Source organism: Athene noctua, chromosome 13, assembly GCF_965140245.1.
Source record: "Athene noctua chromosome 13, bAthNoc1.hap1.1, whole genome shotgun sequence".
In the NCBI taxonomy this organism is placed as follows: domain Eukaryota; kingdom Metazoa; phylum Chordata; class Aves; order Strigiformes; family Strigidae; genus Athene; species Athene noctua.
In genome coordinates, this window is record NC_134049.1 from 21,280,909 (window position 1) to 21,303,159 (window position 22,251).

Sequence of the window (22,251 nt, forward strand, 5' to 3'; positions counted from 1 at the left end):
GACTGGCTCATGTGTGACCCATCTCCATTGCACCAGGATTTCCTCACTGCCGAGACCCAGACGGGTGCTCAGCCCTCCTGATGCACCCAGGCACCTGCTCGGGTCTCTGGACATCCCTGAAGGCAGCAGCCCCCCAGTCACACCCCCCGGCACCCCCTCCCCCCAGCAAAGCCTTAGCCAAACCCGAGGGCCGCTCCGCAGTGCCTGTGTTTGCCTTAGCCTGCCTCACAAGCTGCTCATTTCCTTCCCTGTCCATAAATAAAACCACGCCGTAAAACGAAGGGAATGTGTAACATAATGAAGCCTTTCTTAGAAAGCCCATTAGATCCCTTCCTCCCCTGGTGCCTCTGCCCCACTTGGGGAAGGGGGCACAGCCCAGCCCTGCCACTGCCCGTGATGCAGCCAGGGCGCGGAGGGCTGCGGGTCCCGTCAAGCATCTGAGAGCCAGGCTGGGGATTAGGGAGACTGAAACCCGGGGCCACCCACGGCAGAGGCAGGAGGGCTGGTCCTACCCACCCTGCCTGCGCTGGGAGCAGGGACAGGAGCTCACGTGCACACTGCCGGGGGACCAAGAGGGGTTCAAGCTGACAAACAGCATCCCCGGGGCTGGGCAGCTGCCCCCAAGCCCCTCTAGTTATTACACAGCGGGTGGGTGCAGGGCAGCGCGACTGGAGACTGGAGACGGGTGAGCTCGCTACCTTATAAAGTCTTTTAAAAAAAACCAAACCACAACCCCAAACAACTCAGAGTGCCTCAAAACAAGCTCCTGACGCTGCAGAGGAGGAATGCAGCAGGCTGGCCATGGGGCGCCCCGGCAGCACCCCATAAAAGGGGAGCTCAGCAGCACCGGCCACGCCACCAACACAGAAGCCGGTTGTTGGCATCGTCCGGCGGGCAGGAAGGAGGGCAGCCGGAGGGCTGGGCTGCAACGGCAGCCGCACAAGCCCAGGGCTGTTCGGGCAACAAGGAGCCTTCACTCCTCGGCTGTTTTTCCTCCGTCAGAAAACTGGTGTGGCCAGGGTGGGAAGTGGCTGCAAACACAGAGAGTCTTTCAGGGGGGGCACGTGTGTGTACGCACGGGGCTCTCCTGGCACCCGCTCCGGTAATTAAAGAGCTGCTTTAATGAATTCCAGTCCCCTCCCTGCAAACACACACGGGCCACCAGCCCTGGCCCCCACCTGCCCCCCACCGCAGCTTGAATGAAGCCTTGTTGAGCAGCCAGCCCTGCCCCGGCGCCGTGGCCCCTCTCCCCACACAGGGTTTGCTCCCCTCCTTCCTTCTCAGCCTCAGCATCCTCCTCTGGGCAGAGCGACAGGAGTCCCTGCAGCCCCTCAGGGACTCATTTGTATCCCCCAGGCAGCCATGCACCTCCTCACACACACCCCAAAACACATCCAGCCATCCCGTGGGCAGGGCTGGGGATGCCTGAACCAGAGTAGGAGCCTGTGAGCAGGGGAGGCATCCATCCACCAGCTCACATTTCCCCCTGCACGCCCAGGAGACATCTCTCCACTCCGAAAAACCCCCGCATCCAGCACCAGTTTGCTCTGCAAACCCTTGTGCTGAGCTTTGTGAGAGCTTTCCCTCGTCTGGGCCAGGAGTTGGCTCCTCCATCCTCCTACGTGCTGGGGAGGAGGTGGGAGAAGTTTGTGTGCTGAGATGTTAAAACATAGAGGAGAGGCCAAACCGGCCCCGCTGAGCCCCAGAGCAGCCCCAGGAGCCCCCCAGCCCGGAGCCCCCCAGGCGGACGGGGATCCCTTCCCCTCCATGGTGCTGCCCAGCACCTGGCTCTGCTGGACCCGGCTTGCTCAGGGACTGTGGGGCCAAAAACTCCCTGAACACCAAAAAACAGCAATTGGAGAGGCCGGACCCGTCATGTTTTGAACTGGAGAAGCAGAGGGAGAGGGCCAAGGCGTCCCGGACCCGGCGCGTGGCCGGCGTCTGGGGCGGATGCCAGGGCAGGACCGGCTTGCACAGAGCCCTTGCTTGTTTGCCGGCCCTGGGAGGACCTGAGCACGCCCGGGGCCTCGCTCCCAGCCCCTTGCTCAGAGCTTTTGGCTCATCTCCTTGTTTTTTTCAATGAAAAAAAAAAAAACCAAACCCAAAAAACCTAATGACACTGCAGACTATAATCTGCTGGCTGCTGGCCGGCTGCTTGGAAACTGTGACGGAGGCCCCTCTCGCCTCGTCAACGCCTCTCCATCGGCCTGGCAAGGCAAGGGCAGTGATTTCCTGCAGGACACGGCAAGCTGGGAAGACCGATTATTTTTAGCTGGGGCAAGCGGGACGCTCAGGGTGGCCACTCTGACCCATGGCCAGGACAGGGAGATCTGTTGGTCTCCATGACAGGGGAGGCAGGGCTAGCTCAGGCATCCCCATCCAGGGATAAGGCTCAGCTCGGGGTATGGCATGATTGTGGCACTCTTAGATCACCTGGGAAAGGTGCTTTTGGGCCACAGGTGTGCATCTGCACGGGGTGATCCTGGGATGCTCAGCTGCAGCCAGCCCGCAGATGGGGCTGGGTGCATGGGGGGTCCCTGCTCTGTCCATGTGTGCCCAAATCGGAGCTGACATCCAAAAGATCGATTGGGATGGTGCATCCTGTACCATGGAGGCTCCTCCAGGGTGAAATGCATTTGGAAAAAAAACCCAAAACAAATAAAATCCATCCAGCCATATTTTCTGCATCTTTTGCAATGTGGAGGGCAAGGAAGAGAGGAGAAGGAGGTGAAAAGCTGTGAGTCCCCTGTGAAAGAGAAATGCCTCAGGTCAAATGGTGTTCACATCCTGGATGGGCTGCTGAGCAGAGGAAGAGAGCGACTCTGAAATAAAACAGAAATTTGGGAAGACAAACAGCAGTAACTCACATGACGATGCTGCCGGAGAAAAATCCCAGGGCTTCCTGGAGCTGGGCAAGGCTCCCTCCTCTCCCCCAGCAAACAGCACTTCTCCCGCGGGCATCCACTCTTTTGGTAACTTTTTATTAGTAGTATTTTACGAGAGAAAGAGAAGAAAAACATCTCTGGCAGCTTCAGGAGAACAGAGGCAGGACAAAATGTGCTGGCGGCAGGAGCTGCTGCCCCTTGTCACACTAGAAAACAGGCTGGCTGCGCTGGAGCGGCTCCTCCAGCCCCAAAACATGATCCCCAGCACCCACGGCAAGATGCTGCCTGGCCCCTGGGCTGGTGGGCCCAGCCCTGGCAGAGCTTTCCCTCCCAGTGAGAGGAGCCACTCAGTGCCCATCTGAAGAGCACGTTTTTTGGATTAGGGGAAGCTGCAAAACCGAAATGTAGCAAAAACCCAGCGGGAGCTGGAGCACGAAGCATACACGCTCAACGGGAACCTCAACGGGAGCCAGCACATAACGTACACGCAATGTCTCCGAGGACCACAATATATTGCAGGCATGTGTGCACGCCTTGCTGGGGCCCAAGCACGGCCTCCTGTGTCTGTGCAAGCAGGAAGAGGAAAATTCGCTTTTGCGATGTGCCGTGTTGCTCCTGCTCACCAAACGCCGGGATAAGGTGGTGCCACGCGCCCCAGGCAGCACCCGGAGCAGCTCCCACCACCCTTGGCCACTAAGCAAGGCACGTGGGGGGTTGGCTGGTTTTGCAAGGACCACTGGAAGGAGGGAGCAGGTCAGGAGAGGACAGAGCCCTTCACAGCCCTGCAAAGAATAGCAAAGCTCCTCTGAGTCACTGGCTGGGCCGAAGAAGACAAGGAAGCCAAAGTGCCCTGTGCCAACGGCAGGCACAAGGGCCAGGAAATGAGCAGGCTTGAGTAAGGCGCGCTGGCAGCCCTGCCCTGGGCTGAGCAAAGGGCTTGGTATTAATGCAAGGGCTAGATATTTCCATGCTGCCATTTCTTCCCTGCCCAGAGTGGGTGGGGTGATGGTCCTTGCAGCACCCGTGTTGTTCTCCCAGATCCCAGAAGAAAGCCGAGGCACTATCCCTGCTGCCAGCGGCAGGAAATGATTCTTTGTGGTGTGCTGGGCAAGGAGGTCTCTCTGTCCCTTAAGGGCTCAGAAGAGCATCCCCTACGCAGGGCACCCCAGAGCTCAGCTCAGAAGAAAATGCCGTAAACCAGAGTGCTCCAACTCTGCCCCTGCCAGGCAAACCCTCACCATCACCAATAATGATGGGGTTGTTTCAAACCCTCTGTGACTGCGGGTTGAGTTTTCACTCGCTGCACCACCCCATGAGCAAAGCCTGCCTGCTGGGGCAGGGTGGGCCTGCCCAGTTTCCTGACCATTCCCACCCTGGTCAGCCCCACAGAAATCTCGGCAATAGGAAAATGTAAACAGGGAAGCAGCTGTAAGAGCACATGTGGGTGCTTACACCCAGACCTCACCATGCAGGAGCCTGGTTTCACCCCAGCATCGAACCTCCATCCCTGCCTCCTCCAAAAGAGCGCAGGGGCTGGGCTGGCACCCTCAGAGAAGCCAGAGCCTCATCCTCATTGCCCCACAGCACCTCAGCAAACTGAATGTGGGACCCCAAACCCAAGTGTGGGTCCACAGCTGGGTGCATTTGGTGACAATAAGTGCAATAGTGAAGTATAGCAGGAAGGCTCCTCACATACAAAATTGAGCACAGCAGGTTTTACAGCCTGTGACTACATATGGACTGAAAATGTACACATTCACCCCTCTGACGTATCCTTGCCAAACATTTACAACTTACAGGTCTTCTGAGTGTTTACGCTTCACCCTACAAGTTTGGAGTTAACTTTACCATGGGTTGCTCTGCAGCTAACCAGGATGGGTGGCAGCACCTCGCAGACACACACATTGAATGTGCAGGCAATGCGCACACACGCATTGAGCCAGCAAAAAAATATAAGCGCTCTAAATTTAAGCCTTGCCACTCCCTGTGCTTTTAATTCTACCCTCTCCCATGTATGCCCTGTGACACAGTCTTTCATTTCATGACCGCATGCCATTGTGCTGAGTCCCTGCAAGGCTGATGTATATTGGGTGTTGAACACATTCCAGCTGCAGCTTCAGGCACCCTGTTTGAGCCAAGTTTTCCATATAATCTCACGACCACATATGGATCGCAGACGCACGCATTTATTCCTCCAGCACTGACAGAGCAGTCACCTTCAGGGCGAACGTCAGCAATGTTTGTATGATACAGAGAGCTGTTAGAAACTGGTGTAAAATAGGGAGAGGAGCAGAGCACGGTGTTGGCTGACCCGGCGGCATCCCAGGTCTCCCACGCAACATCTCTCTGTTCGTCAGCGATTGGTACCGGCTGGGGAATCCAGCCAAGGCACGACAGCCACTGCTGGAAGGGTGCATATTCCTCCAAAAGGAGGTGGCTGTGGAAGAAGTAGGAAAAATTCGTTAGGGTAACAGCCCGCCTGCCAACACTCAGGAACTCGGCCCATTGACAGGCACTACTGCATCTGCCCTGGCCATATAACTGGGGAGAAGGTTCCTCTAAATGCTGCAAGGGCAAGAAGAAACACAACCACTCAGCTTCTAGAAACCCCTTCCCTTAGGAGAATCAGAAAACAGACTCCTCTTTCCAGGCTGCCGGGCTCCAACACCCTGTCAGGGCAAAAGGGGAAGGCCTGATGGGTGTGCTCGGGAGGCTGCAGATTCACAGCACCACACAGACAGGACTTGCGGGCGGCATCCTTCCCTGCCTGACTCTCTCCCTTTCTCCCCAGCCTCCTTCTTCGGGGATGGCTACGTGGAGATGCCGCTGGCAGACGCCTCGCACACGGTGCGGCTCCACCTGCAGCTGTACACCAGCCAGAGGAGTGGGCTGCTCTTCCTGGCCGCCGGCCAGCCCGACCACCTCCTGCTCCAGCTACAAGCCGGCAGCCTGCAGGTCAGCATCACGGCACCCCCCTGCCCCACGCCAGCTGGGGTCCGTGGGTCAGGGCTTCATCCAGTGCAAGGATAAATGGGCAGCACCTGAAAGCAGCAGCCCATGGGGCCAGACACAAGCACAGACAGTTCAGCTGCCAAGCCCCCTGCCAGGGGATGTTCAGAGTTCAAGAGGAGAGTGGACAGAGTCTTGGGAGAATTGGTTAAATTGGGAGCTGGAAACAGGCTCCAGCTAGAAAGCTCCTCACCCACTGCCTGGGGTGATGCTGAGGAGTATCATGGAGGTGCTCAGACACCAGCACCCCATGCACATTGCATGGTCAGACGTGGTGCACAGCACCCCTGGGATGCAAGGGGTTAATGAAGAGAAGGGATGAGCCCAGAGGGTCCAGACATCAGCAGACTCCCCCGTCCCACCATGGGCCAAGCCCATCTGGGGCATGGGAAGGGATAGAAGAAAATTCCCTCTTGTGGTTGTGGTATTGGCATCCACCATGAAGGAAAAGAGCAGGGAGCACCCGAGGCACATGTCCCGCCTCTCCTGCAGCCTGGGCTGGGCCACCAACCACATCTAAACCGAAGCAGGAGAGCAAGCGAGCAGCTGGCTGGAGGTCTCCCTAATGCACACCGTGTGTCTCGGGGTCCATCAGCTAACCCTGTACTTAGACAGGCTCCAGGCTGCTGCCTGTGGGGAGCAAAGCCTGCTATTTCTCCTGCCAGTTCCCAGGGCAAGGGCTGGAAACAGCCCAGGCTGCAGGGATGGAGCACAGCCGGCAGGATGGAGCAGGGAAAGAGGAGCCAGCGTCTGGCAGGGCTCCTCCTTGGGGGCAAAAGGGGAAAGTCCAGCAGTGGGGCAGCGGGACTAGGAGATGGAGGACCCCAGGAAAACAGCCCTGAGACTGGGGTTGGCTGAGAAAGAGTGAAAAAGGAGAGAAATTCAGAGAGAAGGACAGAGAAGGTATGTCCACAAGGGGATCTAGCTGGGAAGGGAGCAACACGCGCAGAGGAGGAGGAGGGCAGGACAAACAGTAGTGAACAGAGGGACTAAAACACTTGTGAGCCCCACGGAACAGTCCATGCTTCAGTAGCGATTTCTGGTAGGTGGAGAGGTGTCTTCTGTGCTGCGGATAACGCCTTGCTTGGGCTGAGCGCTCTCCATGTCCTTCCCTGCAGGCCAGGCTGCGGCTGGGCTCGGAGGAGGTGACGCTGCAGTCCCCAGCAGAGCTGCAGCTCAGTAACCTGGCGGTGCATGATGTGGAGCTGCTGGTGGAAGATGGCAGGATGACACTGACTGTTGACGGCCTCTTCAACAGCTCCGTGGACATCACAGGACCTGTACGGGAGCTGGACATCCAGTACGGCCTCTATGCTGGTGGGACAGGCAGCCTTGACCTGCCGTACCTTGCTGAGGCCAGCTCACCCTTCAGAGGTTGCCTCCACTTAGTGACATTCAATGGCCTGGACGTCCTCTCCCCTCTGTCCTCCGATGGCAGCTCCAAGATCTTCCACCGGGTCCAGGAAGGGTGCAGTGCACAGTTCTCTGCAGATCCCGAGGACCCCTTTGGGTTCCTGGGGCCACACTCCTACGTTGCATTTCCCGCGTGGGATGCGAGGGAGGAAGCAACCATTGAGTTTGTGATAACAACGAGCACCACCCAGGCACCCCTCATCTACCACGCAGGGCTGGAGAACGACTTCTTCTACCTGGAGATCTCCAACGGCCGCCTGAGAGGGTTTGTTGAGAAGGGGAACGGCATCATCGTCCTGCACAACAATGTCTTCATCAGCGATGAGCAGCAGCACTATGTCAAAGTCTACACGGACATCCATAAGTTTGAGATACTGATAGATTACTATGCCTCATCCACATCCAACCGGGGCATCAACAACTACCTGGACCTTCAGGGAAACCTCTTCATTGGAGGTATGAATGAAAAAGCTTTGCAAAGGCTGAGGGAACATCATCTTGCTTTCATCTCAGTGTGGACCATGACCAACAACTCATTTGTTGGCTGCTTGGAGGACCTGCGGATAAACCTGCAGAGAACGAGTCTGCAAGATGCCGTGATCACAAAGGACATCACATCAGGCTGTGGAAAGCAGGAGCACTACTGGGACTATGAAGAGGTATACGAACAGGATGAGGCACCCACCTCCCCACCTCCAGATGTCTGGTCAGGAGCACCAGGCCTGGTGGTGGAACCATGTCGGCCAGACAACAGCTTCCCACCTGCCTTTGCCAACATCAGCAGGCTGCTGCACGTCAGCCCCCTCATCGTCTCTGAAGGGGGCACGGCCTATCTGGAGTGGAAACATGCCCAGCCGACGGTAGACTTGAGCCTTGCAAACATCCGGCAGTCCCAAATCCTCTTTAGCATCACCAACGACCCTAGGCATGGTCAGCTGGAGTTGGACATTCCCGGATCCAGGAGCAGAAGGAAGTTCACCTTGTTGGACATTGTGAATCGGAAAGTCCGATATGTCCACGATGGCTCTGAGGGGCCCATGGACCAGCTGATGCTGGAGGTGACAGTGACTGCCCAGCAAGGGGTCCCAGAGTGCTTGCGGCAGGGGCAGATGTACCTGCTTCCCATCATGATCAACCCTATCAATGATGCCCCACAGGTGATCTTTCCCCATGGAAACCACATGACGATCCTGAAGCACACACGGAAACACCTGACCACAGACATCCTGCAGGTCCTCGATGATGACACATCCTGTGATGACCTCGAATTCCAGCTGCATGGTGGCCAGCAGATGGAGGAGGGTTATGTGGAATATGACTTTCACCCTGGAGTGCCCATCGAAGAGTTCTCCTGCAGGGACCTGGAAGCAGGCAACATAGCCTATGTGCACCAGAGTGGGACAAACCTACAGCTCACCTTGCAGGTGAGTGACGGCACGGTCCCAAGCCCCATTGCCACCCTGAGGATCCTTGCCATTGACCCTGACATCCGCCTGCACAATAACACAGGCCTCTCCATCTCCCAGGGAGGGGCCGTGCGCATTACCACAGCCAATCTGTCAGTGGAGACAAACGCAGTGAAACAACAGGTCACCATCGTGTATGTCCTCACAGAGCCCCTAAGGTATGGTGAGGTACAGAAGCAAGGGAGCATGGGAGGGGAATGGAAAAAAGTCGAGTCCTTCCGCCAGCAAGACCTGGAGCAAGGACACATCCAGTATTTTAGCACAGACCCGGAGCACCGGCTGGAAGATGTTGTGGAAAAGATGAGATTTGAAGTCCAAGTAGGGCAGAAGGTCTTGCAAAACAACACCTTTCTCATACAGATTAAAAGAGCCACCATTATGATGAGGACCATCGTCCCCCTCCAGATGAAGAACAAGCGGCACAGAAATATCACCAGTAAGGAGCTGGAGGCAATGTTGGAAGATCCAAACTCTGCCCCAGTTCCCTTCCATTATGTGATAATCCAGGCTCCCAAAAAGGGAAACCTGGAGCTGCTCGGCAACAGGCTGACCGAAGGCTTTGGATTTACCCAAGATGACCTGCAAAGAAACCACCTGAGCTACAGCGCGACTATCAGGAACTCTCAGCAAGCCGAGGACACCTTCCAGTTTCGCGTGCGTGCTGGCGAGCAGCATTCTCCTGTCTATACCTACACAATCAGCATTGGTGGGGACCCTGATGCACCAGCCCTGACCAACGTCCTCCTGACTGTGCGGGAAGGGGGGCAAGCCGTCATCTCCAAGGACCACTTGTTTGTACAGAGCATGAACAGCATGGACTACCTCTATGAAGTGATTGAGGGGCCAGCACACGGGAGGCTGGCCTGGGCCGCGTCCCATGGCTGGGCCTCCAGAGAGGAGATCACAGAGTTCACCAACGATGACATCCTCCACCGCCGGCTGCTCTACCAGCACGATGACTCCGAGACACTGGAGGACGACATCCCCTTCGTAGCGATCCGGCAGGGCGAGGGCAGCGCTGAGCCTGATGTGGAGGAGGTGAGAGGTGTTTTCAGGGTCTCCATCCAACCTGTCAATGACCACACCCCAGTCCAAGTGGTGAACAAGGTCTTCAGGGTGGTGCGCAATGGGCAGCACCTGCTGACGACAGATGACATTGCCTTCACCGACAAGGACTCGGGCTTCTCCGACACGCAGCTGGTGCTGGTGAGGAAGGACATTTTGTTTGGCAGCATCGTGTCCGTCGATGACAGAAGCCACCAGGTCTATCGGTTCACACAGGATGACTTGAGGAAGAAGAAGATCCTCTTTGTCCATTCAGGGGCTGACCGGGGCTGGATCCAGCTACAGGTCTCAGATGGCCTCCACCAGACCACAGCCCTCCTGGAAGTACAGGCATCAGACCCCTACATCAAAATAGTCAACAATACCGGTCTAGTCATCCACCAAGGGAGCCGAGGGAGCATTGACTCTTCTGTCCTCAGCCTGGAGACCAACATGGACATCAGGTCAGATGAAGAGATACGGTTCCTGATAATGACCCCCCCAAGGTGGGGGACTGTGCTGAGAGGGGAGCAGCCGGTCATGGCCTTCTCCCAGAGGGACCTGCTATCCGGAGAGATCTCCTACCACCACAACGGGAGCAGGAACACCCGGGATGAGTTCCAGTTCACTGTAGAAGCGAACGAGGTGGTGGTGGAGGACACGCTGGCCATCAGCGTGTTCTTGGACACACATCCCAGCCCCCTGCACGTAGTCAATCACAAGGAGATACACGTCTTCCAGGGAGAAGCGGCTGGGATCAAGGAGGAGTACCTACTGGTGAGTATCCCCTTCTCTAGTCATTCCCCAAGGCTGCATCACTTTCCTGGCCACCAAACCAGAACAGCCACCAGTGGGACACCATTTTACACCTACCTGCCCAGAGCAAAGGACTCGTGTCCATGTCAGGCTTTGCCCAGGGGCAGAGGTGGAGGTTCCAGCATAGCCTCAGCAAGGTGACTCTTGCAGTTCATCCTGCAGCAAAGCCTTGGCAGGCTGCACAGCAGTGGGCTGTGGGGCAGCCCAGCCTCACAGGCACCAGCCCCCCACTCATGCCTTTCTTTGTCCCACACACTCCCAGGTGGCCCATGAAGAGATCCCTCCCCAGGACATAGTCTACCTGGTGAGCAGTCCCCCAGCCTCCGGTTTCCTGGCGATGCTTCAGCACGGCCAAGACTCAAGCGAGCAGCCCAGCCTGGACCCCGTCCAGTCCTTCACCCAGGAGGACATCAACAGCGGCAGAGTCCTCTACCTCCACTCCAAGCCAGAGGAGGAGCGTGACCGGTTTGTTGTGGACATCACGGCCAGCGGTGCAGACCCGCTGGAGGGGGTGGTGGTGAGCCTGGCCGTGCTCCCTATCACCATCCCCCTGGATGTCCACAACATCACAGTGCCGGGGGGTGGCTCTGCTACCCTCTCCACAGGCATCCTCAACATCCCCAATGCCTACTACACAGCTCTTGGCGTGGAGTTCAGGGTGCTAGAGCCCCCCCGGTTTGGCACCCTCCTGAGCAGCCAGCGGCCCGAGGACGGCGGCCTGAACAGCTTCACCTGGAGCGAGGTATAGCAGCCGAGGGTGCCTGCTTGCCCACCACACTGCTTTCCCAGGGGGGTTGGGAAGAGCCTGGGGGGGTGTCCATCCCCCGACAGCACTGGGGAGGGCTGCAGGGCTCCTCTCCCCACCAGAGGTGTTTGCCCTGGGGATGGAGGGGTTTGGGGTGGCGGGTTTGCTCTGCGGACAGGGCATGCATCAACCCCCAAGGTGTGTTTAAATGTTCCCGGGGATACGGGGATGCAGGCAGAGCACCCATGCTGGGCTCCAGGTCTGCTTCCCATGGGAATCCCGCTCCCCATCTTTGTGTTGGATCCATCCCTCAGCGATGTCCCAGGGCAAGTGGCAGGTGGCCAGCTTGCTCCCGTCTCCCAGGCTGGTGCGCAGGGCCACCAGCCCCCTGTCCTCCCGGGAGGGTCACCCAGCCCCTGCCCCACAGGTGGAGAAGCAGCAGATCCAGTACAGGCAGGACGGCCCCCGGGCCCAGGCCGACAGCTTCACCCTCCTGGCCAACGCCTCCGAGACGGACCGGCAGAGCCAGCCCAGGACCCTCTTCATCACCATCCTGCCCCGCAGCTCCAGCGGGCCCCGGCTGCGGGTCAACGCCGGGCTGCAGGTACGCGTGGGATGCCACGGGGATGGGCAGAAACCCCAGCGGGCCCCGGCACAGCCCTGCGTGGGGACCCCACGGGCCCCCCTCCGAGCCTGCTCACGCACCTCCGGGAATCCGGGCACAGCAGAGCCGGGGGATGGGCTCCGGGGAAGGGAGGCGGGTTCCCGGCAGGGCGAGGCTTTGCAGGAGGCGGAGACCGGGCTCTCCTCCCCCTACCCCCCCCGCGCCTTCCCCGCCGCCGATGCTGAAACCGGCCGCAAGATGGGAGCATCGCCCCGCAGCACCGCTCGGTCCCTCTCGCACGACGGGCTCGGCGAAGCCGCGCTGCCACGGCGGCAGGCAGATGCCTGCTGGCAGGGAGGGAGGGAGGGAAGCAAGGAGGGAAGGAGGGAGGGAGGGAGGCAGGCAGGCAGGCAGGCAGGCAGGCAGCAGCGCCTCTGAGGACGGGCAGCCTGCTCGCCCTTCACCAGGTCCCAGAATAACCCCTGGAAGCACGAAGAGCATCTTGACCACATTTCATCAAGCACAAATTGGAAAGACTTAATTATTGAGGAAGCTTTCACACCTCTCCTTATGCCCAGCTCAGAAAAGTCAGAAGCAAATACGTCTCACCTGCTGTTTCAGACACCTCCCTACCCCGTTCAGGATCACTAATGCAAAACTACAGAAAAAAAAGTATTAGAAAACATGCAGGAATTCCAGCCCAGTGGGATCATTCTCCCCATGCCCCCGGCTATCCTCACCCATCCCAGGATTTCCCAGGCTGGCAGCAGAGAAAGCAGCTCCTTCTGTCGTGCCAGGATCATCACAGTGGCTTTGGGAAGGTGTCTGGGAAGAGATGCCCAAAGGGCAGGCTACAGGCTGCCCTGCCCAGGGCCAGGCAGCCCCAGAGGCAGGGAGAGGGGCCAGGGCTGCCAGCAAAGTTTGGGGGGTGCCCCCATCCCCAGCCAGCCCTGGTTCTGTGCCTACCTCAGTTACACCCCCACCCAGGAAGCTCAGCCCTGCCGCAGCAAACCCCTTTGATAGCACATTAAGTGGTGCCTCCACGATCTGCCCCAGCTGTGCCAAAATCCTGCACTCCCGACAGAGGAAGGCCAGCCCCATGGCTGCTGGCTAGCCCCTTGTCCCCACTCTGGAGGCCCAAAAGCCCCTCTCTGCTTGCCGGGGACCAGCGCATCCCAAAAGGGCTGTTCTGTGCTGGCCCTGGCAGGGTGGGCTCTTGGCAGGGATGTAGGCAGAGCAGGCAGCTCTGTGCCTGGTGCCACGCACTCCTGCTCGGGCCGCGGGCAGACACAGAGCTGGCCCTGTGTGAGGGGAGGAGGAGGCTCCCTCCCTTCTTATTTTTAGCCAGCCCATTAGCCCAGTGATTTCAAGGCACTTTGGGAAGCATGTCCTTCCCTCCCAGCCACCATGCTAAAAAAAGGGTGAAAAGAAAGAAAAAGCTCCCAAAATAAACTCCGAGGCAGCGGTCCATCTGCCTTTCCATTGAGATCCCCCCAGACTAGGGAGGGGTAACCGCAGCCACCCGGCTGCCCCAGGAGGGGCTCTGGAGCTGGGAACGGCTCCTCACACCGAGCAGGAGCAATGCTAGAGCAGCCCAGGGCTCAGCGGGGGCCTGGCCCTGCTCTGTTTGTGCTCCGGCGAGAAATGACTTCAGCGTTTAAAGGTCAGGCCGGGTCCAGGAGAGATTGCACAAAGCCTTCCTCTGCTGCCTGCGCCTGCCAGCTCTGAGGTACAGAGTCCACGCAGGGCTGGGGAGGCAACGGGCAGGATTCAGACCCTGAAGCGGAGCCCCTGGGAAAGGAGCAGGCAGATTTGCCTCAAGCAGGTTTTTGGGTTGCATCAGGAGAAGAGATGGCTGGATGCCACCAAGAGAGAGGCTTCCACTGCTGCACCAGAATACACAGACATGCTCCCGGCGTTATTTCGCTGCCTCCCCACACGCTCTCCTGGAGAGCAGAGGCGACACGGAGGCTGAGCAAACATAATAAGACAAGTAAGCGAGAGCAGGAACAAGGCGGAAGGCTTTAATAATTCAGAGAGGATGGAGACTATGGCAAAGCAGGTCAGCTCCGGTGGCACAGGCTCTCAGCAGCAAGCAAAGCTGCTCCAACTGCTGTGTGTGCCCATCCCCAGCGGGCAGCAATGCCCAGGGCTGCCGGTCCCCCCTGCCTGCAAACACCTCTCTGGGCTTTGACCATGGGGAGTTTTCCTTGGCAGCGAGCCTCGGGTGTGACTGCAATTTTGTCAGGCGCTTAAGTGACCTGGCTATGGGTGCTGGGGAGGGGGAGCAGTCCGAAAACCACAGTGCATGTATGTGGTGGAGCAGCAGCTCCTGCTGCAAGGGCTTCAGCTCCCACACCAGCCATGTGTCCAGCAGTGCTTCCCCCATCCCGTCTCTCCAAAGCTGTGTTTTCAAGCCAGCCTCCCGCGGGGACTGCCGAGGGATTCAATTTCACTGTCGGCACCCACACCCACTCAAGAAATGTTTTGGGTTAGGCCAGCTGAAAACAGCAGAAAAGAGCTCATCGAATCCAGCACGGCCAGCTGGGCAGCTCCTCCAGCGCCTGGGTGTTGTCTTGTGGGTTTGCAGGATGCGGGCCAGGCTTGCGATACACAAGCATTGGGAGGCATGAGCTGCAGGAAGGCTCCATCCACGCGTCCCACAATTCTAGGGCATCCTGAGGGCAAAAGTCAGCTCTGGGGTGCGTGGGCAGAACCTGTATGGCAGTGCAGGATTCATCCCTATGGTCCACTGAGACCAAGATACAGCACAGGATTAGGAGCAGGGAAAATTGTTGCCTCCAGCTGGAGAGGGGAGCTGTCAGGGCTTTGGGGTGGCAGCGCCCCCAGGGCTGAGTGGGCAGCACTGGCCAGGCCCTGGGACGCTTCACAAGTGGCCCTGAGCTCGGCCACATACTTGTCATTCCTGGCGGGTTTGCTGGGGCGGCTCACGGCCTCGCTGCAGCCTTGCGAGGGGGCGGTGGGACGGGTGCTTTCCTGGGAGCACGAGCTAAGAGAAACACCCAGCCGAGGAACGACGGGGCTGTGGTCATCATGTACAGCAGCAGCTCAGGGAACGAGTTCATAGAATCATAGAATGGTTTGGGTTGGAAGGGACCTTTAAAGGTCGTCTAGTCCAGCCCCCCTGCAATGATCAGGGACATCTTCAACTAGACCAGGTTGCTCAGAGCTCCATCCAAGCTGACTTTGAATGTTCCCAGGGATGGGGCATCCGCCACCTCTCTGGGCAACTGTGCCAGTGTTTCACCATTCTCATTGTAAAAAATTTCTTCCTTTTGTCTAGTCTAACCTACACTTTTTTAGTTTAAAACCGTTACCCCTTGTCCTATGACAACAAACCCCGAGTTCAGGACTTGGGGACCCCCCAAAACACCCTTCTCCTGTGGAGCAATGGGGACTCATCAAAGGCCCAGGCTCTGCCCCAGCCCCACAGGCCGCGCCAGCACCGTGCCTTCTTCCATTTCCAGTGCTTGGGGAAACTGAGGAATGGAGGGGTGATCCCTGGCCTCTGTCCTGCACATGCCACGCAGATGCACGGACCCAGCAGCAAACACGTGCTGGTGAACACGGCAGCAGTGCAGGATGACGCAGGGCTGGGAAAAGGCCAGATGTTGGAGACATCACCCAGCGCACAGACAAGGAGCCCTTGTTGGGCTGGGACATGCTCAGGCACCTAGCAAAGTGGTCTTAACAGGGATGGGGTGCTGAGCAGGTTGAGGAAGAGGGGAGAGGTTCTGGGGGCATCCCAGGGGGATTACAGCCTCTCCCTATCCCCCAGCTGCGGGAAGGCGCCACGGCTGCCATCGGCCCCCACGTCCTGAGTGCTGAGGATGAGGACTCCCCAGCGGAGGAGGTGACTTATTCCATCCAGCCCCCGGCCAACGGGAAGGTTGTGCTGAGGTCGGCGCCCAGTGCTGAGGTCCGGCAGTTCACCCAGGCCCAGATAAACAACGGCCTCATCCTCTTTGTGCACCAAGGTAGGGCAGGGCTGAGGTCTCCCAGCCCCCCTGCATCACCCCCAGCCCGAGGGGGGAGAAACCCTGGGTGGGGACATCACTGGAGGGGAGCACTGGGCCACCCCAATGTGGTATCTGCTAGCCCCATCACACAGCACACTGGTCCAAACTGTGCCAGGTTAATGGTGGGGTGCACCCCCCTCTGCCCCCCATAAATGCTTAGCTCTGTGCTTTCTACAGGACCCCTGGATGGGGGCTTCGCCTTCGACCTGTGGGATGGCGAGAACCTGTCTCCTGGGCATTTCTTTCTTGTCAGGGCCCAGAGAGAGCCCCTCATCAGCCTGGCCAAGAAGCAGAGCCTCACCCTCTGCCCAGGTGCGTACAGACGTACACCCCATCCTCCCAGTTTGATGAGAAACCGGGTCCCTGGGCCCCTTCATCACCCTCTGCCCAAGGACCACTGAGAGATGCCTGTGGCAGAGGCTGCAGGCAATGGGTTGAAGTCTGTACTGGACATGTTTTCCAGGTGCCCTACAGCCCATCACCAGCCAGAACCTGCAGGCAGTGAGCAACAGCCCGGCTGGATCCACCGCTCTGTACTACAGCATTGAGCAAGCCCCACGCCTGGGCAGGCTGACCACCTCCCGGGGGGAGGAAATTAGGAACTTCACCCAAGACCAGGTGAGCTTTTGCCTCCCCCGGACCTCCAGGACCCCGAGGCACAGCCCTCCATCACTCCCCACTACAGCTCAGGGGTCCCAGCCCACCCCCCTGCTGCCACCCCAGGCAGAGGCACCTGATCCCTGGCAGGAGGCAGAGCAAGGCTGCAGCCACACCATGAGTTCCCAGCTCTACCAACGGCTGCTAAGAGGGATTAAGAGCTGCCACCTCAGTGCTGGCTTTACCATGGCCACCAGCCTTGGATTTAGTGCTAGGGGAGGCTCAGAGAGTTATAATCCCTTCTTCTTAGGCTACCTCCCTGCTGCAGACCCAGCCATCCTGCCTGCTGCCTAGGGCAAGAGTCAAGCACGATGTTTTCACCTCTGCTCTCATCAAAGCCTTGTTACCACCCTTCTCTCACAGGACCAGGCTTTTAAGGGCTTATTTCTAACCATCACTCAGAAGCACGCAGGTTTTCCCACCCTGCAAGCTCCCCTGTGCTGTGCTCACCCTTGGAGGAAGCCTGGCCCAACTCCCAAAGGATGCTGAGCAAGCTTTGATTCTCAGTTTCCCCAATTGCTGGACAGAAACATCCTGGAAGAGACACGATGAGCTCTCGATGGTGGCTACCATGCTATGGCTGGTGATGATCCGCATTTCTTACCTATTTAGGGCTTGGCTGCTCCTTCCTGGAGCCGAGATAGGAGCCCAGGGTGCACACATTGGCTCTAGCACAGCATCGCCAGGGCTCACCCCTGGTGCAACAGTGCCCATCACGCCAGAGATGAGACAGATGCACCCATCTCCCACACAGTGTCACCCACACCAGGTATTTATCTTGCCATTTAGCAGAGCTCATTGTGGGTTTTTTTTTATTTTTAGGTGGATAGTGGGTTGATTTTCTACCAGCATGAGATGCCAGAGAAGCCCTTCTGGCTTGCCCAAGATGCCATCCGCTTCCGTGTGGTCGCTCCCACAACCATCTCAGATTCCTTCATCCTGCTGGTGCTAATCTCCTTCGAGGCCAGGTGTCCCCAGCGCTCAACTCAGCTGTGGAGAAATGCAGGTAAAGAAGAAAGGGAGAAGCAAGGGACAAACAAGCCCCCTGGAAGTTTGCATGATCCCCCCACTTGGGATGGGGGAACAAGCCCTTCAGGGGGATTGTGAAACTTCAGGAGGGCTTGTTTGTCTGAAGACATCATGGTGCAATTTCCCATGGTCACCCAAGCACAAGCTTTGATATTACATCAAGCAACATCTAAAATTGCATCCATCCTTTTGCTGGCTCACTGTGCAATTCCTTCTTCCTTCATCTTACCAAACTAATACATTCCAGTTGCCTTCTCATCACTCTCCATTTCTTTGCAATCCTCCTTTTTCTGCTATGTCTTGCTCTCACCAGGGTCTGGCCTCCTCTCCAGCAGATCCTGACCCTTCCCAGGGATGACAAACTTTTGGGTTTTCCCTTTTACCCCCAGGTCTCCAGCTTGCAAGGGCTCAACAGGCCAAGATCGGTACCTCAGTGCTGGATGCCTCCAACCTCCTAAGCCAAATCCCGGTCCCCGAGAGGGCTGCACATGATGTTGTCTTCCTGGTGACGGGGCTGCCCGCTCATGGGCAGCTTTTGGTGGCTGGTGTTCCCCTGGAGCGGGCACGGCCATTCTTCCTGCAGTCAGACCTGGCCACAGGACGCCTGGCGTATGCCCATGGTGGAGATGGTGTCTCTGAAGACCGTTTCAGATTTAAGGCTTGGCTCCGGCCCCAGGCGCAGCAGTCCATCCGTCCTCCACAGGAAGGAGTGGTCATCTCTGAAGATTTCAATATAACGGTGAGCGGCAGCAGCAGCAAGCCACCGCAGGTGGTGAGGCGGCAAGAGGTGCTGCAGGTCCCACCAGGCTCCATGGTGACCTTGTCCCAGGAATACCTGGATGTAGCAGACCCATCAGGATCCCTGGAGGAGATGGTGTACAGCGTCCTCCAGAGACCTCTCGCCGGCCACCTGGCCAATGCACACAACCCACAGGAGCCCATCAACCGCTTCACCCAAGCAGATGTCAACTCAGGCCACGTGGTGTTCGTTGCCACCGGGAGCCATGCCCCAGGGTCCTTAGCCCTGAGCCTCTCCGATGGCCACCACCCACCCACCCTGACCTCACTGGAGGTCGAGGTGCTGCCTGCAGTGAGCACCGCTGCCAGTCCAGTGCTGCTGGAGGTGCCCCAAGACCTGAACAGGGCCTCCATGTCCCACCATCACCTCCTGGGAGCTGCACAGCTGGGGGCAGGCAATGCCCTGTACAGGATCACCAGGGACCCAAGGTTTGGCCAAGTGCAAGTCAACCAAAAGCCATCACGGGGCTTCTCGCAGAAGCAGCTGGACCACGGAGAGGTGACATTCACCTTCACTGACCTCACGTCCCCTGAGGATGACTTCCAGTTCCTCGTCATGTCGCGAGCAGCAAACAGGAGCGGGGTGGTGAACGTGACTGTCCGTGCACTGGTGAAGGCTCGGCCAGGCAGCGTGTGGCCCAGGGGCACCACAGCCCTCCTGGACACCAGTGTCCTTGATGCCAGCGAGCTCGCCAACCACACCAAGAGCATCCCAGTCTTCAAGATCCGCAGGGCACCCCGTGCCAGCCGTCTCGTGAGGGTCTCCAGGGACCCAGGACAACCCACCACCCTGATTGAGACCTTCAGCCAGAGTGAGCTGGAGCAAGGGCTGGTTGGGCTGGAGGTGCTGGATGCTGGGGAGACCGACCGGCCCCTGCAGAATGACAGCTTCATCTTTGAGCTGGTGGCCGCTGGCACGCCACCAGCACTAGCATCCCTGGGGTACAGCATTGAGCCCTACAATGCCTCGAAAGCATACAGCATCACCCTGCTCACGGCCCCCCTGGCACCCTCGTCGCCAGTGCCCCAGACCCAGGGCACGGCACAGAGCAGCCCCAATGCCAGCGAGCTGGGCATGCCCTCCACCACCTGGCTGGGCGCCAGTGCTACCACCAGCCCCAGCCCCATGGAGGGCGGCACCTTCCTCAGCTTCATCGAGGCCAACATGTTCAGCATCATCATCCCCATCTGCCTCATCTTCCTCCTGCTGGCCCTCATCCTACCCCTGCTCTTCTACCTGCACAAGCGCAACAAGACAGGGAAGCACCATGTCCAGGGCACCCCCTCCTCCAAGGCCAAGAATGGGGCTGTGCCAGACCAGGAGACCTTCCGGAGGACGGACCCCAACCAAGGCATCCCCCTAACGACTGTCAATGCCCTGGAAGGCAAGGGCACGGGTCCCCCGCCCCAGCGCACGGGTCCCGGGGCACCGCCAGACCCCGAGCTCCTCCAGTACTGCCGGACTTCCAACCCCCCCTTGAAAAACAACCAGTACTGGGTGTGAAGGGCTCAGGCGTGGGGGCATGAGACCACCTGGGGGTCTGGACCCTCCCAGAGCACCACCAACCACCTCCTCCCGGCTCTCCTCCTCCTCCCTGGGAGCTGGCATCCCACAGATGCAGGAGGGCCCTGGGGATACAGGGGCTGCCGGTCCGGCCCACCCGGGAGCCCCAAATCTCCAGGTGGCTTTGGGCAGGGGAGGGGGGCACTGCATGAGCAAGTGGGGGCAGGCAAAATGCCTGAGTATCCCTGGGGAATACCGACTTTGGGTGCTCATTTGGGCCACCCAGTGGTGGCCATAGTGCTGGAGGGGACCTGATGGCACCGGTCCCCACTGAGCCACCCAGGCGGGTCTGGTGGTGGCTCCTCCATGGGCAGCACCGACCACCACGGGGGTGTTTGCCACAGCTCTTGGCATGAGAGGGAGGATGAGGAGCGGCTTGCGCTGAGTCAGGCTGGGGATGAAGCTGTTTAAATCCCCCAGGGCTAGGCGGGCTGAGACACTGGAGCAGAAGCTCGGAAAAAAACCCTGTGGCCAATGCCAGGGGAATTTAAGAGTCCCCACCCACTTGGAAAAAACCTCGCCTCACTCTTCCTCTGCGTGCTTGCCGTGTGCTTCATAAAGCAGATTGCACCGAGCCCTGGGGGGGTGCACAACAGGTAGGATGCCCTCGGCGGGGAGGGATGGCAGGCGCTCACCTGGGTAGCATGAAACCGGAGAGGAGAGCGGAGAACCGGAGCCATCGCGGTTTTCCACTGTATACTCCAGTACGGCAGAAGTAAACAGAATAAAGTGCCTTTTCCGAGGTGCATCACCGTTTTCGTAAGCTGTCTCCCTTGCCAGGCCTGTTTTAAGTCCAGCGATCTGCTGAGTGACATTTGCTGGTAATGGACCAAATTCTGGGCTCTTGCTCAAATTTTCCCCAGCCTGGAGTCCTAAAAACTTAAATAGAAATTGTCTGAGGAAGAGCAGAGGAAAAACTGAGCGCTGAGCTCAGGATGGGACCCAACAATAATACCCCGCATTGCTACAGCTGGGAAGCTCATCACAGGGCACGTCCCACTCTCACTACACCGATGGGAAGCTGAAGCAAGAACCCAGGGACCACGGGGGATGTTTACATTTGCACACCCCTCACCCAGGGTAAAATCCATCCCACAATCCCTCCCCAGAGCAGCACCCTGGGGCAGTCCCACTCGAAGGCTGTGTCAGAGCCGGGATGTTTGCTTGGAGCACGCCAGCAGTTTTAGTTTTCCTGGCTGTGTTTATGGTGCCAAATGTTTGCCAAGTGGTAAATCACACATGCCCCACTCCAGCTGGCAGGTGCCAGCACGTCCCGTCGGGCACCCACAGCCCTTGGGGTGCAGCAGGCAGGCAGCCCCGTGTCCTCTAGCCCCGACCTGCCCCACAGTACGGGCGAGACGGGGCACGGCAGAGGCAGCCCTGGCACCTCCGAGCCCTCTTGGCACCTCCGAGCCCTCTTGGCCCAAGGCAGCCTGTGCTGATGGGTGCCTAGCCTGCGCACTGCTGCCTGCTGCAACCTCCCCACCTCCAAACCTCTCCTCCTGCCTCATCTGGAAGGGGGAAAAAAAATGTTTCCTTCTGTTCAGAGGCGAATTGCATCCTCTCCTCTCTGTAAAATGGGGACGGTGTGGCCGGGCTGCCCACACCACAGGTCAGAGCTTGCTGGGGCAGTGCTGCTGCCACAAGGTTGGGACAACCTCTCCCTGCAGAGCAGAGGGAGTGCCACTGCCTCCCTCCCTCTTCCGGGTGGCAGCGGTGTGCCTTCCCTGTCACATTCAAACAAGCACGTTTGTTATCTTTGCTAAGTCCAGATCCCCCCAGCGAGGGATAGAAGTTTGCAGGGAAACTGGTGGCATCCACCAAGGGCCCCCTTGGAAGCATCTGCCGTGTTTTTCCTTTCGAATGATTTTCGCCTCGCGCCCAGGAATTAAATGGAAGGAACGTGGCCTATTTTGTAAGGAACATTGAAAGCAAAGCAGGTTATTTTTAAGGCTTGCTGTTGTATTCCCGCTGCTGGGAAACATTCACTTCCTGAGGTCAAGGGAGGACAGTCAGTAACCTGGAAAACGCCAGTGCGGATCGCAGTTCTCCAGGGCCGAGCTCTGCTGGCAGGGTTTAAATCCTGAACAAAGCTGGTGGCTCCGCTTGGGCTATTCAGGGTTTGCAGCAGGGTGGCTGGGGCAGGATCAGGCCCAGCCTTAGTCCTGCCCACCCCCACCC

The 22,251-nt window shown here is 58.4% G+C and overlaps 1 protein-coding gene across 1 annotated transcript in view; it reads left to right on the forward strand.

The window, feature by feature from the left end:
• CSPG4 (chondroitin sulfate proteoglycan 4) overlaps positions 1-20,797 on the forward strand; it is a 29,531-nt gene extending 8,734 nt beyond the window's left edge. Inside the window, exons 2-10 of the mRNA XM_074917328.1 lie at positions 5,677-5,840; positions 7,013-10,594; positions 10,896-11,375; positions 11,806-11,982; positions 15,782-15,980; positions 16,200-16,334; positions 16,486-16,640; positions 17,502-17,685; positions 18,098-20,797. Coding sequence (XP_074773429.1) covers positions 5,677-5,840; positions 7,013-10,594; positions 10,896-11,375; positions 11,806-11,982; positions 15,782-15,980; positions 16,200-16,334; positions 16,486-16,640; positions 17,502-17,685; positions 18,098-20,010 — 6,989 coding nt within the window. The 3' untranslated portion in view covers positions 20,011-20,797. The remainder of the gene's footprint in view (positions 1-5,676; positions 5,841-7,012; positions 10,595-10,895; positions 11,376-11,805; positions 11,983-15,781; positions 15,981-16,199; positions 16,335-16,485; positions 16,641-17,501; positions 17,686-18,097) is intronic.
• The last annotated feature ends 1,454 nt before the right edge of the window (positions 20,798-22,251 follow it).